The 18,421-nt window shown below is 37.9% G+C and overlaps 1 protein-coding gene across 1 annotated transcript; it reads right to left on the minus strand.

Moving 5' to 3' along the window:
* Positions 1-726: 726 nt before the first annotated feature.
* Positions 727-13,833, minus strand: LOC107105117 (guanine nucleotide-binding protein G(i) subunit alpha-2-like). The gene is made up of 8 exons (XM_015405231.1): positions 13,716-13,833; positions 10,465-10,606; positions 8,860-9,020; positions 5,498-5,626; positions 3,415-3,544; positions 2,228-2,381; positions 1,790-2,005; positions 727-1,697 (listed from the first exon to the last, which is right to left on the minus strand). The coding sequence occupies exons 1-7, from the start codon at positions 13,718-13,720 to the stop codon at positions 1,815-1,817; spliced, it is 912 nt and encodes a 303-aa protein (XP_015260717.1). The 5' UTR covers positions 13,721-13,833; the 3' UTR covers positions 727-1,697; positions 1,790-1,814.
* Positions 13,834-18,421: the final 4,588 nt, after the last annotated feature.

The raw sequence follows: 18,421 nt of genomic DNA on the forward strand, positions 1-18,421 counted from the left end.
CACTGGGTCTAATAATACATCATTTGTACACATATACTGTGTGATTCATGCACATTTGCCCATCTTCATGTTTTGGGTTTTGTAACTGAGCTTTAGCTGGTTGCTAAATGTATACCTTTTCTTGTCCTTTTCTGGAAGGCCGTAATCCCAAAATGACCAGCATCATGAAACAGTTCGACATATGAGGCCTGTAAGGCTGAATTAAGCACAATAATCTGGAACTTCTTTTCAACCATGTTGTATAATTTTAAGGTATTTGCATTGAGCCAGTCTGCAGTTAAGCAGGGAGAGGTAATCAGGCTTTGGATCTGCTGAGGTGTTAAGGAAGCCACTGTTGCTATAATGGCGACATTGAGTTAGTAATGAGCATTGTTGGCTGAGTTGCTTGTTTACCTCTCAATACTCCACAGACTTTCTGTTGGACATAAAGTCAAATCCAACACGCTAATACAGAATAATTAAATAAAATTCAAAATTTACTTTAATTCAAAGAATATTTTGGACCACAACGCAACACTCCAGTACTTTTCTCCTTAGCCCTGGTGGGAGACTTCTTAAACGATCTCTTGTTCAGGAATGGCCGGGGTAGTTATGGTCAGTTGCTTGGCACATCTCTGTATCACACATATTCCACAACAAGATTCAAAACTGTGAATAAATAAGCATAAAGTTGCAGGAAAACATGAAAAGAAAACCCCAAACAAAAACAGAACAAAAACCAACGTGCAAGAGTGATTTCTACTTTATTTAAATTAAATCGTATAAGACCTTTCAAATCATTCTAATATTTTACCAAAAAATGCTAACTTTTTTCTTAATTAGATTTCCATCTCTCTTGAATAATCACTATATATTCATACATTATAGGCTGAGGAAAAAAAATACAAAGAAAACAAATTTAGAGGCAAAGTAGGAATCAAAGTATATCTAGGGAACTGCCCTAAACAGAAGTAAAAGGCACAAAACATACTGCAATAGACAGAAATGAATGGTAGTATAAAAAGTGATAGCATGTTAGGTACACATGGACTTTAAATACATGTTAGCATTTTGTCATAATTTTCCCCTGCAGGTGAAAAAAATGTTTTTTTATTTATTTTTATAAAAAAAAAAAAAAAAAAAAAAAAAAAAAAAAAAATATATTTTTTGAAATCATTTTGTAGGAATGTTAGAATAATTTGTGCAGATTACAGAGCTATTATTGGTCCTGTGGAGACATGCAGAATAATATACGGTTAAGCTTTGAATGATGAACTAATGTAAACATTATTTTTATTTTTTTATTATGATTTTTTTCTCTTTTTTTATGAATCTCATTTCATTTTAATCTCCATGCTTCTGCTGAGGCTTTAAAAATAAGCTCCACATCATTAAAACGTTCATAATTTGCACATCAGGATCTACAAGTTAAATTTAGGTGTTTATATAAAAAAATCCTTTCCCTCCTTAAGCAATTGAAAATAAAGGAAAAACAAAACAATCGAATAACAGATGTTGATTTGAGCCAAAAGAGCCGACAACGATGAGTGACTGGATCTCTTTTTGATGGATAATCTGGAAGGCTCGTTGGGTTTTCTGTTTCTTAGGTGTCTTTAATAAAAAAGAAGAGCAGACTGAAGCAGAATTGGACAGTGCAGTTATTCGTGGTGTATGTATAAACAACCCGCCGTCATGGTCATCAGAACTGTTCAAGTAATCTAAAATGACAAGAAAATATCAAACAAATCAGTGACATCCAAGAGGAAAAAAAGGATCTTTTCTAATAATTTTATTTTATTTTTTTACTCGCCTTGAGTCTTCCTCTGATCGGATTTTTAGAAGAGGCCGCAGTCCTTCAAGTTGTTCTTGATGATGACGTCTGTGACTGCGTCAAACACAAACTGCACATTCTCGGTGTCAGTGGCACATGTGAAATGGGTGTAGATCTCCTTGGTGTCCTTCTTCTTGTTCAGGTCTTCAAATTTGCTCTGGATGTAAGCTGCAGCCTCCTTGTAATTGTTAAGGCCTATGAGACACAATGTTTATCGTCAACTTGAGAGAAAACGCGCTAAAAAGGTATGATGTTCTGGTTTCAGTAGCAAACTAGTTTTCTTTTAAGCCCAGAGGGAATACGGTTAATCTGAAGCACTTTCTGTGAGTGTCAGAGTCAGCTCATGTGTTTACTTCCTGTTGCAGACTTTGGAAAATCATTGAGAGCTATGGAGACCAGTTGGCAATAATACAGTACCAGAATACTCAGGGAAGCAGATGGTCAGGGGGCTGTGCTCAATCTTCTTCTCAAACAGGTCCATCTTGTTGAGGAACAGGATAATGGACGTCTCTGTGAACCACTTGTTGTTGCAGATGGAGTCAAACAGCTTCATGCTCTCATGCATTCGGTTCTGGGTGCGACAAGTGCAAAGGATCAAGAGATTAGAGAGGAGGGCAGATGAAAGAAATTAGCTAACCGAAGCCTCAGCTGTCCTGTGAAAACTCTTCTAAGGCCGGGCATACACTGTACAATATTTTCAATCTTTGTATTCCGTCATAGCTCAAACTCTTCGATGAATCCACAGTGTTTAAAAGTTCACAGATCACAATGCATACATCGTGAACGCTCTAATGCGGTCTACGTGCTCACTGTACATCCAAAAACCACACACCGGACTCAGCGCTGAGAGATGGAGCTGGTCGGACTCAATTTGGAAGAACAGGAAGAAGAACTCCTTTGTTTGCACATGTGCAGAGCGTGAGGTTCTGGTAAATCAGCTCGTAGACGCTCATAAGTCTGCTTCAACAGCAGGATTTGCACACAAGCACCTTATGAGGGCCGAATGAATTTCAAACATGTTTGATTTTCTCTCGAACTAACGACTCCTGATCTGGAGGTAGTCGTGAGTGGCTAATCGGCCCTCTCTACCCTCTGTATACTACACGCAAGATGCTGAAACTCGGCTTGATCCAAAAAAATCATTGCACAACTGGAGAATTGGCCCAAAATCCCTTAGAGATAGGGTAAGGAGCTCAGTCATCCGGGGAGGACTCAGAGTAGAGCAGCTGCTCCTCCACATCGAGAGGAGCCAGTTGAGGTGGCTCGGGCAACTGATTAGGATGCCTCCTGGACGTCTCCCTGGTGAGGTGTTCCAGGCACGTCCCACCGGGAGGAGACCCAGGGGGAGACCCAGGACACGCTGTAGGGACTATGTTTCTCGGCTTGCCTGGGAGCGCCTTGAGATTCCCCTGGAGGGGCTGGCCCAAGTGGCTGGGGAGAGGGATGTCTGGGTCTCCTTACGGAAGCTGCTACCACCGCGACCCGATCCCGGATAAGGGGAAGAAGATGTATGGATGGAGGACCAAAAATTATACAGTGCATCCCCGGCTTAAGATGAGGTCATGTAACAGATTTGCTATCGTTTTGAAGTTTTGGAAACACACCATCTCCTCATCCTCTGCCAGCACCAGGTCGTAGGCACTCAGGGCAACACAGAAGATGATGGCTGTGACGCCCTCGAAACAGTGGATCCACTTCTTTCTCTCTGAACGCTGGCCGCCGACGTCAAACATCCTGCATGAAGCAGACACAGTGTTAATGAGCCACTTAATCAAGGCAGCAGGGAGGGCTGAATACTACATTTTATTTTACTTCATAGAAACTCTCGAAACAAAATACACAATCTTTCAAACTGACAGACAAACTGAGTGGCTTCAAGGTCTTTTCCTTGTCCTCTCGTGAGGACAGCATCTAATGTAAAAGCATCATTCCCCACATCTGCTGTCTTATTTTCTACAGTTTGGTTGCTGTGATAATATGACGGCCTAAAATAGGTGGAGGCTGGATGTCTGCAGGTCTCTAGATGATTAATTCATGGAGATGGAGGGAATTTGAGCAGAAGAAAGAGGATTCCTAATAGCCTGACATCTGAGGGCTTCATTTTGATTTTTAATACTTAAACTCCGAGGGCAATGGGGTGTGAAGAAAATGACCTTCTAAGGAAACTTCAGGGATATGCTCCAACACCTCAGTTTTCACTTTGCTAAACGTTACTCAGAAGATTGTGTTGGTTTTCACAGACCTTTCAGAGGCTGACTAAGAAGAGCTGACTCATTGCGACACAGTTTGGCTAATTTTCATCATTGTTTGCACCAGTTTCATCCATAGCCCTCATGTGAACAAATGAGGACACCCTATGACAGCCTGTGTCTTTTTCAAAAACATAAGATAATCAGAATTAACAACATAGAAAAAAAAGATACAACGATAAAAAGGTAACTTTCTGTAAAACATGATTAAGAAAAGCCTTGCCCAGTAAGTAATACCTTCAGACACCAATATAGGGAGCTAGAAGAAAATACTAAAATGTCTACAAAGGATCTACAAAAGGATCCTGGTACTGCTGATGTGAAAAAGTGGCTTGTAAATATAGAAAGAAAGCTTTTCTTCGTTTTGAGGTATTTAGGGGGGAAACTTTGGCCTTTAAGAAAAACATGAAATTCAGACAAGTTTGTGAAAGAAACCAAACCTTTCAACCAAATAACAAACCCTAGCCAATTTTCCTCAGCCATAAAATAACATGCATTTTTTACTTTTTCCTAATGAGCTAATAAGAGGTTAACTTTTTACACAACTGAGCACATCTAGTTCCTGTAGTGTTCAACTCTTATTTCTGTACATCATAACATACATACTCATTAAACAGGATACTGTACAATCTGCCTCAGTTAAACAATGCGCTGAAATACATCAATATACGTTCAGTTGAGACCCATCCTTGTCCATCAGATAAAAAGTACCATATTCTTAGCATTATATAAAAGCACTTCTGAGAAAAGCAGTAGAAAACTGAAAATTAAAAGCATTTTTTTCCCCTAAATTCACTAGCTGTAAGTGAAGATACAATAAAATCCCACAGACATCATGTCAGAGCGAAGTAACAAAAAGAAAACCAGTTTTATGGCTAATATTTATCAACTTGAATGACACTAATGGTACTTCCTTCCCCCACACCCCCCTGAGTAAGTAACAGCCAACTTCTGATGGCTTTTGTTTTAAAGTAAAGGAAGAGATGAGATGAAAAAGTTGGGTTTGGATCTTATTATTATTTTTATCAGACCTTATTTTGTGTTGAAAAAACTGAAGGAATTAATCTAAAATAAAAATAAAAACCCAGCTCAATAAAAGACTAAATATTTATTAACTATCAACTAATCAGGTTTAAAGATATCAGTGTATCTTTTCATGTTTTAAACTATATGTTCACATAATAAAAGTCAAATATTAAGTGAATCAAACACTATTTTTAAACATCTAAACTGTTCGGCCTTCTGAAGATGAACATTTACAGAGATTATAAAACAATGAGCTTTATTGATTAAAAAATGTATTTCCAACTTAATTTTAAAACAACCTCTACAATATATGTTGTCTGTTACGGCTGTGCTGCTTCTAAAGGTTATATTAAATAGGATTTTTTTTGTGTTTAACTACTTTTCAAAGAAAGAGCCCAGACTTTAGTCTTACTTGAAATGCAGGTCCTTGAAGGTGAAATGCGTTTCCACGATGCCTGTGGTCTTGACTCGGGTCCGCAGCACATCTTGCTGTGTGGGGATGTAGTCGGACTTGGCTATCCTCTCCAGGTCATTAAGGTAGCTGGGAAGCACATTTTAGTTTATATTTTAGAGAATATCAACGGGAGATCATTTACTAGATTTATGCAGAAAAACGGTTTGCTTTTTTTTTTTTAAAGAAAAGATTATAGATGTACTGTGATGAGTTTTTTTTAGTATATCAATTCTGAATAAAAACACAAAGCTCAACACAGTTATTAAATTTAGACCCAGATTAAAACTGTTTTAATAATTTAGCTTTACTTTACTTTAGCAAAACAATTGAACACATTTAAATTTAGTGGCAACTGAAGATGAAGCATGGTTTTATGTGGAATATATCTTTTTGTCATTTGACTATTTAAAGAAGGGGTCTACAATGTTTTCCAGGTCAAGGACCCCCAAACTGATGGCGAGATGGAGCAGGGACCCCCTAATTATATGTATTGTGTTATATCAAACTGGTCTTACAGTCACATTATTGCATATGGAGTCATGTAACGAAAGTTATTTCACCCTGGGATTATTAAAGTATTCCTGATTCTGATTCCTGGTTAATGGGACAGGTGTTGTGAATGAAACGGTGCCCAGCTTGAAAGAGCTCTGTGTGTCGCTGAATGTGTGCATTGATGACTGAAAGACATCATCCGCCTCCATTTATCTGTTTACTACAGCGTGTTGAATTTATGTTAATGTGTATTTAACGACATTTCAATTAGTGGAATAACTTGCAGGGGGGAAATTAAAAAAAAAAAAAGAAAAAAAGTCTAATCAACCAAAACTTTCGCGACCCCCATGCAGTACCTCTGTGGACCACCTAGGGGTCGCAGACCCCTGATGAAGACCTCCGCTTTAAAGAGTAAAAAGAGCGGGGATCCAGGTGGAAAAAGGGTCCCAGCGTTCTCGCGCTCCTCGCTCTTCTAGCTGGTTCAACTTCACGAGTTGTTTTCCACAATGGCGGTCATACAAACAAGACAAGCTAATAAGCGGATGTAGATTTGACCAATCAGAGGCTTCCTGTCTGCGTTCACCTACGATTGGGAGAGGTGCAGCAGAGTGCCTGCAGAGGGGGTGGGGACCTTTCTGTGACACCTATGCGGACGACCCAGTTTCGAAGGATAAATTAGCCTTAACGCAAACAAGGTAGTCAAATAATCAGCAACATGTGACATTACTGCACATCTGCCTTCTGTATTATTTGTTTAAGAAAGACATGCCATTGGAAAATATTGGTTTAACATAAAGATATGACAGTTTAGCTCACAAACTTTGATTAGCAGATAAGCCAGGCTGTCATATTTCTTTGGACATCCCTCACAGGAGCACTACAGCCACACAAGCAACGCAGCTGTGGATCAAATAAACCATCAATGACCTAATAACTACAATTTTCTATCTGTGAAGATTCTCAGTCATCCAGCTCATGGTTAGAAATGAAAAGATCAGTTTAGGCAACTGGACGTGAAGTTTTTTTTTTGTGTTTTTTTTTTTACATCTTTCTTATCTCCATCTATATTCTTCTGACAGCATAGCTGAAGATTCCCTCCTCTCAGCATGCCTGGTGCTTAAACCTCAAAGTAAAATTGGTGTTCAACCTATTATTTACATATATATTATACATGAACTGAGAATATTATATACCTGAATTGCTGCATTATTTTCAAACCTTCCTTTATTCAATATGTCTGCACTAAAGTCTTTTGTTGTTTCCATTAGTCTTGGAATAAGATACCTCCATGTATTTGACTTGTTTGACCCACAATTGACATTTGAATTGTTTAACCCACAACAGAAAATAAAGAAAACAAAATATTATTACAAGCCTAACCTAACAATAAATTTTCATTCATCAAGGGGATTAACATTTGTTTGAATCTGATCAAATATTGTTTGTACTAAATGCAGACAGCCTCTACTTTCTACATCATATTATGCAGGAGCTGCTTTTATTAGAAAGAAAACATTTCTTCTTTTAGCAGACACATCAGCGTTCTGCTTGATTTGTTCATCGTGATATAAACCACTGAGAAGCTGGATATTTCCAGCTGATGTAGTGTGAACACTAATAGTACAACTACATGAAGATTTCTCTTTGAATCCGTTCCAAATAGAAGTCTGCAGCGGTAGGAGGCGTGCTGCTTCTCTCTCCTTCCTTTCTCTGGCTCTCATCAAGTACTCAGACATTGATTAAAGCCCAATGCCAGACTCATTTAGTGCTCCCTTATATCAACCTAGTCTCTAAGCACACCATAAAACCTTGATGAAACACTGTGTATTGTCCACCGCTCCCTGCTGTTTTGACCAAGAAGCTGGAGACAAAAAGTTTAGATTATACTAGCCAACACAAACAGAACAATGCTGCTTTCCCAAGGAGGCGGCTGTTGCCTTTACTGCAGAGCAATCATTTCTGAAACATTTTACAGTCCCCGGAAAGACACAAAGCACAGCGTATAGAAGTAAGAGCCCCATCGACGGCCGGGATCAAAAAATAAAAACAGGGTAGATCCCTTATGCTGTAGCTGGCAGAAGGAGGAACAAAGATTTGTATTATCCAGACCTCTGTATCAGATCATCCCCAAGGGTCACAGAGATAAACATCTTTATTCATCTCACCCCAAGTACCACATTTACTGTAGTCTCTCTGCTGCTATTAAACCGAGCAGCATGGCAAACAAATGCAACACTCAGCAGTGAAGGGTTGTCAAGATTAAGGAGATAAAGCACCTCCATACATTGGGACTGAAAGAAATTCTGCAACAGATTAATATAGTTTTTAAATATAGGACCTTTTCAAAACTATGTCCTTTATTAAAAATGCTGTACTATGATCACTCAGGAAGCCTCCAGTGCCTTAAAATTCAACTCCCTTACATTAGGTGTGTTCTTTCAAATACATTTGCTTGATTATAGACCAATCAGAATTTATAGATGGTAAAAAAAGACTAACAGGAAAAGCAGTTTTCTTTATATTAAAACTTATTTAATTTTGAGCATTGTAATATAGTATTACTGTTAACCAAGAAATTACAATTATTAGAGAATTAAACTTTTGTATTAAAATCTTGCTGTTTTGTGCAAGCAATGACTGGTTTTAAAAGGCTGCAGCTTCAAAATGGCTACAGCTTTGTCTAAAATCGCTTTGACTGCAGGATGCCTTCTAAACAGCAGGATAAGTAATAGTTTGTTAAGATGAGCAATAAGCGTGTTTACAAAAGAGAAATTATTCTGCGCTTCAAAAATTTGCTCCCCTTTCAGGCTACAGTTGCAGGAACTCACTAAGCTGCGGAGTCGTTGAGCTGATACTCTCGGGCGCGTGTGAAGCAGCTCTGGACGCCGCCGTCGCCCCACAGTCGCTGGATGACTTTGGCCAGGTCTTCTGGCAGACTGCCCTGCTCCTCTGCATCTGCAGAAAGGGAAAACAGCTGGCGGGCATCGTCCTGTGGAGAACGGGAAAACAATTAGTGATATTCAAAACAATATGTGCAATAAATAAAAATGCCATTGTTTCATTATTTTTTTGCAAATTTCAACTTCAAAGATAAATTGTACAAAAAAACGTTAAACAATGAGAAAATGACAGTTGATTATTGGTTATAGTATTGCCTCCATTTTATCAACAGCCATTTATTAAGCTTAATAGTTGACCATGGAAGGAGAAGAATAGAGAAACAAAGCACAGACTTGGCTTGAATTACCTGTATTATCCAATAAATTAGATTTGGTGAGTGATTAGCACCGGGTTTCTTTGCCAAGATGCAAACTTGCTCTTATTTACAATGATGGATTAAATAAAATTTAAAACGTATAAAAGTATTTCAAATACATTATCTCAAGTTTCTTATAAAACAGAGAAAAAAAACCAAATAGGCCAAGAAATCCTCTAAAATGTTGATTTTCTTAATAATTTCTATAACCATAGTTAACACTCTTTGTTCTTTTTATGCTCATATAAACAACTACGGAAAACTCTTTTACTGAGATCAGAACAGCAGATTTCTTATCAGCGATATGAAAGGGCACTGGCTGTCTAACCTTCATTACACCAATGACCCTCTGTGTTTTTACTGTTGGACAATAGCTCACATAAACCTTTAGTGTTTGCTATGGAGGGCAGACTTCTATGTATCGGTTAACCATTATCAAGCCCTGGAAGTCATGTCAGCCGCAGCCTACAGGAGGTCAACTTGGCTAACGTAGCACACTGTGTGCACACTGCAGCAGTGAATATGTATTTGCTATGATCCCAACTGTTCCTGTAGGCTGATCATTAAAACATGAACTATTCAATTTAGTTGATTATTCACAGAACTCTTCGGTCAAAATGAAGGTTGCATTGAAGGGAAAAAACGAAGAAAATGTCTGAATTTAAAGAAAGTAATAAATGCTATTATATAAATCTTCAAATATTCAAGACTCAATTCAAGAAGAATTGCAATAATTTATATAATTCTATTAGAAAAAAGAGAAAGTTTAGACTGATTTAATTTAAATAAAATGTAATTTGAATGTACAGCTGGGTTCAGTTTAATCTATGGCTATTTCAATAGCTGTGATTGTAAAAATATCTTCCTATAAGGTACTCCGTCTTTGCAGATTGCTCAACAGAAAATAAAAGGTAGCCATCTTCAAAGTCTGTCCTGACTTTAATTTCTGTAAGAACTTAATTTAGGAGATCTGGATTAGCTCTGTGGCTTCAAGCCCTTTGAATAAATTTTGGACATTAAGATGAAAGCTTACAGATTTTATTAACTAGCAAAGATTTTATCTCTACATTAATGCTAAGAACTTTTAAGCGATTACCACATTAAATATAATCTCGATTTGATTTGAGAAATGTTTTTCAGTCCCAGAGAATATAACTGGATGGCTTTAAATCCCTACCGTTCTAGAGCTGTCCTCATACTCAATCTTGAGGTTGCCCATGGCTTTAATGATGGCCATGATGGACTGGATTGTGTTGCTGTAGACCACTGCTCGGTACTGCTTACACTCTTCTTCTGAGTAGCCATCTTCGTGAATAATCCTTAAGAAAAAAAAAAAAAAATTAAAGCATGAAAAGGCATGAAAAACCAGTGCCTAGAGAAATAAGTACAAATAAACATACATTGTGAAAAGTTGATGGTTTATAAATATCCCCCCCCCCCCCTGAAAATGTATATTATGGTTTGAAAACTTATTTATTCTCTGCATATTTAATATCATTTGCTCAAGCTGAGACATTTAAGTCACACAAAAAGCAAAAACAAAGATATTTTAAAGTAAGTGCTACTTTCCTTTTGATCAAAAGCTTTTTTTTAAATCACAAAGTGATCCACCAAAGGACACAAACATATATATATATATATATTTTTTTAGACTAAGAAATCAACAGGAAAACATCTCTTTGATTGAAAAATTACAGGCTGAATGGGAGAAAGCTGCTCTGCTGGTAACCAAACTGAACCATCTCCCCCGGTATGCCACGACCAAGATCCCTGGTAAGCTGTGTGCTGTGCTGAATGGCACCTGATTAAAATTCAAGTGAGCTCACAGTGAAACATTGTGAGCCCCTGCCAAAATTACTGAAAGCCCATGGTGGTTTCATCCCCATACAAACAAAACAAATGTGTGAAGCATTTAACATCCAGTCCTTGGTCTCTGAAGATGTCAATTTCCTTATAATAAAGAAAATGAAAAAGAGTTTACTTGTTCAGACAAATGTTTAAGTCAAATAAAGATATATAGATGGGTCAGCTTCAGGTAAGCTATCTAATTTCTATGGTAATAAAATAATAATCTGTGTTCTGCACCCAAACTATGCCATGATTTGTTATATGGAATTAAACCCATCCATCCATCCATCTCCTTCAACTTATCCGGGGTCGGGTCGCGGGGGTAGCAGCTTCAGTAGGGAGGCCCAGACATCCCTCTCCCTAGCCACTTGGGCCAGCCAGCTCCTCCGGGGGAATCCCAAGGCGCTCCCAGGCCAGATGAGAAACATAGTCCCTCCAGCGTGTCCTGGGTCTCCCCTTGGGTCTCCTCCCAGTGTGACGTGCCTGGAACACCTCACCAGGGAGACGTCCAGGAGGCATCCTAATCAGATGCCCAAGCCACCTCAACTAACTCCTCTCAATGTGAAGGAGCAGCTGCTCTACTCTGAGTCCTCCCCGGATGACTGAGCTCCTCACCCTATTTCTAAGCGAGATCCCAGACACACTACGGAGAAAACTCATTTCAGCCGCTTTTATCCGGGATCTCGTTCATTCGGTCATGACCCAAAGCTCATGACAATAGATGAGGGTAGGAACATAGATCGACCGGTAAATCGAGAGCTTTGCTTTGTGGCTCAGCTCTCTCTTCACCACAACAGACCGGTACAATTAAATGTTTGACAATTTCTTTATTAGATCAAACAGCCATAAGCAAATATCATGGGTACCATAATTTGTATCCAGGCCTGTTTCATCAGTTTATCATGAATTTATAAATGGGGAGTGTTAGCCTAGTGGTTATAGCAGGGCACTTGTGCTCTGAGGACGTTGCAAGGAGCCAGTTCAATCCCACAGCCTGCACTCTGCGTCCCTGAACAAGACCATTATCCCCACACTGATCCACTAAGGGATGGGTTAAATGGAGCTGTTAATTTCTCCAGTGTGAGATCAAAAAAATTCAATTATTATTATTATTACTATTATTATCATCATCATCATTTTTTTTTTAAATAATTCCGTTGAAGGATTGCTGAAAAGCAATGTCTGACTTTAATTGCGTCCTTTTTATGGAGTTTTTACTTATTACTTTTCTAAGAGTGAACTTATTTCAGCGACCATTGTGGGTTTTTATTGGGGGGTGCAGCAGCAATATTTTACACTTGTGTGTGCAGCTTCCTACAAAACATTGAAAATTGAATGATGAAAATTGAACATGAATATTCTAAACCAGTCTAATCCTGATTGTTTAAGGTCATCTCCACCAGGATCTGAAGTGTCATGCAGCCACTAACATGCATTAACAAGTACTGTCCTGTATTACTAGAAGCTCCATCTATCTTCCAATCAACTTTGAACAGCTACCCTGTTCCAAATGAAGAAAGGCGGACCCCGCATCATGACGCTGCCATCATGCTGCTACACTTAGTTGCTGTGTTGTTTTGTGGCAAATTGCAAATCAAGTCTCTGTTTCTTTTAACTTTATGTTCAATAATAGCCTGACTAGTAAATTACACAACTAACAGCCAATCATCCAATTAACAGGTCTTCCTGATGGGATAATTTCTTTATTATAAACTAAGGCTTTTACAGTTGACTCCTGAAGTGGCACTTTATTTTATTTAGGGCCATCAGAGTAAAGGGGGACATTTAGTGATACATTCACAAAACAACACAGTCAAATTCCTAATGAACGAAATTTCAGTCACAATGATATAAGAATTGAAATGTTTAGGATGAGTGAGTCCTTGTGCAAACTAAAGCCAATTTAAAGCTGCAGGTATTCAGTTGAATTGGGAAGTAATTTTTTACCCTTTAGCACAACGAACATTAGGGATGCTTTTACTTAAGCAGATATACTAATAATTCACCTGTAGCATGATAAATTGATAAATTTTTGTAGAATTTTTTATTTTTTTTTTCTAAATCAGATTTGATATTTTTCTATGGAATTTATTCCTTTAAATGCTATTTATTTCCCTGTATACCCGTAGGGTTGCAACTAACGAATATTATGCAACCTGATTAATCTGTTTTTTATTTTTGCAATTAATCAACTAATAATGGGTTAGGAAAAGATTCCTTAAAGAAGATTTTTTGCGAAATTTAAACAGGTGAAACTGAAACTTTTACACTTCAGGAGGTCTGGACAGATCATACTGACAGACGTACATTTTTGTTTCTATCTTAAATTCAAAATGTTATAATTACTGCTCTAAGTGGGTCGCTCTGTTAGCTAAAGGCATGTTATAGAGTCTCTATAATCCAGTAAACGATTAATCAATTACTAAATTAGTTGAGGATCATTTCAATAATCAATTCATCACGATTAATCGGATTGTTTCTCGTGTGAAAAATTATATCTAGGTAAATCCTTGTTAAAAAAGGATTACAAAGTTGCCAGCAATGATGGGAGGAAAGGCAGAACAATGAGCAGTTACTCACTTCATCTGCTTTACAATGGTGCTCTTCCCCGACTCACCAGCACCTGCACAAAGAACAAAAAGAGGCAGAGGTTAAAAATATGCTCCTGTAAGCTGAGAAATGTAAACAGGCAGCCAGCAAGGCCGTCTCACATCTGGACCTTCGTCTTACTCCAACACTTCTTCCCCCTTGCAGCTTTAGCATATTTTCCTCCTGGGTAAACCGTCTGTCTATACCCATACTCTACTTTCCTGACAGATGCTCAACTGTGTATGGCCAAAATTTAGACCACAGTATTTCATTTTCCATTAGGGAGCACCTGCTATAGTTTTTGTCTTACTCGTCTTTCAAGACAACTTAGTCAATACTGGTTAACATTTTCATGGAACTGTCCTGTCCTGCCAGGATATGGTTTTTCTTTGCCTCTGCTGTGTTTATTCTAAGAGCCTGAGGGAAAGAAAGAGAGAGAGCGAGCTCAGCTGCCAAAAGGAATCCCAACACTTTGCGCATACACACAAACACAGTCAGGGGTTTCTGTCTGTGCTTTCACCCAGAGTGAAGTCTCTCTGGTACGACCCTAAATACACACAACTAGGCTGCATGCAGGCCTCAAACGCACCACAGTGAAGCCTCAGGGTGGAAATGAGCCGAGAAATTTTCCACAGACAGCTGTCAGAGCCCACTTTTCCAAGGAACGGGAGTTTAGATGACTAATAAATCTGAATGAGGGCTGCATATGGTCACACTATTTGTGTTCAAATGTTTATATCAGAGATGAAACAGGAACTAAAGGAGGTAGAAATGTGTGCCATTCAAAGCCTGCAAACACAAATCAAACTCCTAATAGCTTTGAGTTTACAGCAATTTGCACAATAAAAATAACTAAGATGGAGCATCCCTGTTGTTAAACAGCAGATGGTACATATGAACTCTCAGAAACTGATAGAGTACTTAACATCAACGCGGTTATTTTGTCAAAAATGCACAAATGATGCACTTCTGACAACAGGTGAGAACAGATTATAGGGCCTGCTCTACATAAAACATTTAGGTTTGCAGCTGTATTGAAATGTGCACAAATAGTAACTCCATGAGCCCTGGAATACTAACATTGGAAAACTATTCCAAGAATATGAGGCAGCAGCAGGAGGGACTTTCACTTTCTCTTCATGCTATTCAAGGGCAATAATCAAGAATTTATTGATATAATAAAGGCTCAGCGCAAGTGGTGAAAATATACAGAGTAGTGGCAGCAGTTGGAGGAGAAAAAAATAGTATTTGCTTGCCACATAATATCGCTACTGCATCTTTACCAATAATCACAATAAACATAGTGAATTGTACAGAGTTAATGTTACAGTGAGTTAGTAGCATGGCATTCAAATGATTAGAACATCTTCACAGTAATCCAAGCAGTTTCAATGTGTGAATGTATAGTAAAGACCAGGAATGAAGAAACATTTGTGCAGGCTGTGGTTAAATACAGCAGTTGTTGGTGATCATTTTCTAAGAGAGAAACTTGCACTTTGCCTTGCAAAAGTATTTTGTGCAAAATGGAAAGCCTTGCTACAGCAGATGCCCCAATAAGATGGATAATTAAATCCACAATGCTAAATGGTCATAGAAATAGTTTGAAGCATCATCGTGAGTGGATGAAAATAGAGGAGTGAGAAAATGTGGATCTGTCACATCTCTCAGCTCACTGTTATATCACTGAACAGCAACATGACCAGTGCTCCAATATTAGGAAGGTGTATTTTGTATCATGTAAAAAAAACAATAATAAATGAATAATGAGAGCAATCAACGAGTTAAGGGTCAAAAAGATCTGAGGCCTTCTAGCCCAGCGGACAGACACAAACATACAGTCAGGGTAGGTATGTGTTTTTTAGCCCAAACACCCAACGCTGCTGATAAGGAGGTAACAGGCAGCGTTTGGCATGAAATAGTTGTTTAATTCATTCAATTAAAGTCCCCAAAACAATCACTCCAGATATCGCACTATTAGGAACAATGATTCTGCCTTTGGAAAGGCTACCGAACAATTTTTATGATTCAGCTTTATTTTTGTTGTCAAAGGTTTTTTGCAGAGGAAGGAAGCTTGAGAGCAGCTCAGAGCCTGAACTGTTGGCTGTGTTCCGCCGACAGCTGGACTGACATCAACGATCCTGTCAAAAATCCCACAGTAAACTATCAGGACTAAAACTGCCAATATCTCTGGTGTAGAGGGAAACAAAAAGCTGCAGCAGCTGACTCACTGATTTACTCTATGCACAGCAATATCAAAAGCATGCAATTACTTTTGAAACAAAAAATAAATAAATAAATAAATAAGACATCATCCCTTAATAAATATAAAGATTAGGCTTTGTAACATTGCTGAAAAAAGTTATTACAATACAAGTCTTTCAAAATAATCAATATTATTAATTACTTATTAGTGTTTTGCTCCCCAGAATACCAGGTGCTTCTGGACTGGAGTTCAGTGGAGTTATTGAAAATCTTATTAAATTAATTTTCCATTGATATTGATCAATTATCTGTTGCAATATATATTAATTTTGATTTATTTCCCCAGCCCTAATATAGAATAATTTATTTTGAGTTTAGAAAAATACAAGCTGGTAATACAATTTAGCAGACTTACAGGCTAGCATTACATGCTTATTGCATCGGACTGAATGAAGGCTGATCATTAGATTCAACTCAGAAACATTAAGTTCGAGACTCTTTAAGTTTAAAACATGAATGTGAGGAGGAATTTAAGATTTAATGTGGTGAAGTGATTCCAAGTTATCCCACAGCATAGTCATAAGCAGCCAGAGCAAAAATAGAACAGTTAGTATCAAGTATATTTTAGGAAACTTTTGTACAAACTAGGGCTGAATGATTTAGCAAAAAAATCGAAACTGCGATAATTTTTAACCAAAATTGCAATTTTATTTCAAATTTCCTTTGAATTAACCCCAAGTTTGCAGATATTTCAGCCCAGGATTTCAGTTCTAACGCTTCTTGCCCATAGTCCATTTTTACAGGAATTAAAGGTAACTATTGTATGAAACATTGTTTACTTCTACTTGCATGAGTGGATCTGCGCGCTAGCTACAAATCTCTCTACCTTTCTGTGTGGCCACTAACCCACTTCAAGAGTTTAATCACCACCTAAAGGGCTGGTGGGAGAAATTAAATGTCTTACTCTTGTTAAATATAGTGTGATTAATAATCATTGCCTCAAATATTTTAAAATTGTGTTTTGTTTAATTGGGATTATATTGCAACTATAATTAATTGCACAGCCCTAGTACTAACTAAGATGGATCCCTCAGAAAACTGTTAAAACAGCCAGAGTTTCTTTGTCAAAAACTTCTGCAGATCAAGACTGACCTCTGCAGAAGATACTTCCTGCCTACAAACCCATTGAAGAAAAAAAACTTCCTGCAACACTGAATTTCGCTATGGGATCATTAAAGTACCTTTGAAATCAATTGATCAAAAGATGTCAAAAAAGACCCAAATAACTACAGGCTGTACAGCAGTGGTCTTTGACAAAGACTACAAGAAATACCACAGCTTTCCCATAGAAACACACAAAGGAAAAGTAGAGTTTGATGGAAAATAACTCTCGCTGCCTGGCAACATGTAGGACAGTTGTTGAGTCAGATTCATGTTTAAAACTACAACAAAAGGTTTATTTTGGGCAATTAGGAAAGATATATGAGAATTATACAAGGCTGAGCTGCACTGCATGGGCATTGGTCGACCAAGAAGAGCATTTCTGGAGGCTCATTTATTTTTGGGTAATGATGTGATGGGTAATGATAGCCAACTACTGCCAGGAGGACCAAAAGCTTAGCTAGAGTCCAGATGCAGTAAGGATTCAGCTCTGGATGAGCCTGTTCTCCATACTAGGCATGGGCTGGTTACTGGTTTCACAGTATAAACCAAAAAGTCACAATTTCAAACTGTTGAAGTTCACATTCATCTTAGTGATACTTCCTTTTTTTTTTTTTTTTTTTATAAAATCCTTTAATAAATCAGAGAGAGTGATCAGGTAACGAGGAGGTGGCCGAAGGAGGGGAGTGTCCCAAACATCCCCCATGCTTTCACAGAGCCCTTGACATGAAAAATTCTGCAAACTGAAAGGTATTAAAGTCAGCTATATAGGAATACTTTGGCTACTACAAGATGTCCAATGGTAATGGCTTAGAGAAATAAGGTTGTCTTACGTGTGTACAGACAGCAGCAGCCAAAGAAAGTAATTTGCTAAATTCGAGGTATTTATGTTGTCTTAGAATGAATAAACTACCTTTAATGTCAGGCATTAGTGAAAGAAATACTACCAATGTGTAGCTTTTGATTGGCTCAAGTACCAAATCCCTTTGTAGCTGTAACCACGCACTTTGTGCACACTTGTTCATATAATTATTATAATTAGGTAGCTTATTGGGGCATTGGTGTATGGGAAAATCAGCCCAGAAGAAAATCAGCCCACAATTCAGTAAGAATATTTTTTTTCCTGTTTTCTTTAATAATTCGATAATTTTAGAAATTAGGCTGTAATAATAAAACCATGATATCTTTGCTTTAGGTAATCATACAGTCAGAAGTTCACACAGTGCCTTCTCCAGATGGTACGATGAATGTTACCGTTACAGAGCTGAGAAGAAGAAAGACTAATTTAAATGTACGGGTGTCATGGGATCTCTGATTAGGTTTTTTGTGCTTCA

The sequence above is a fragment of the Cyprinodon variegatus genome, unplaced genomic scaffold (genome assembly GCF_000732505.1).
Source record: "Cyprinodon variegatus isolate N-32 unplaced genomic scaffold, C_variegatus-1.0 Scaffold2072, whole genome shotgun sequence".
Classification (NCBI taxonomy): domain Eukaryota; kingdom Metazoa; phylum Chordata; class Actinopteri; order Cyprinodontiformes; family Cyprinodontidae; genus Cyprinodon; species Cyprinodon variegatus.

Coding starts and splice junctions, on each gene's coding strand:
- LOC107105117 (XM_015405231.1), bottom strand. Junction 5,627..8,859: donor CTCAACGACTCCGCAGCTTA/GTGAGTTCCTGC, acceptor TGTGCTTCCCAG/CTACCTTAATGACCTGGAGA. Junction 3,545..5,497: donor TTCAAGGACCTGCATTTCAA/GTAAGACTAAAG, acceptor TGCTTCATGCAG/GATGTTTGACGTCGGCGGCC.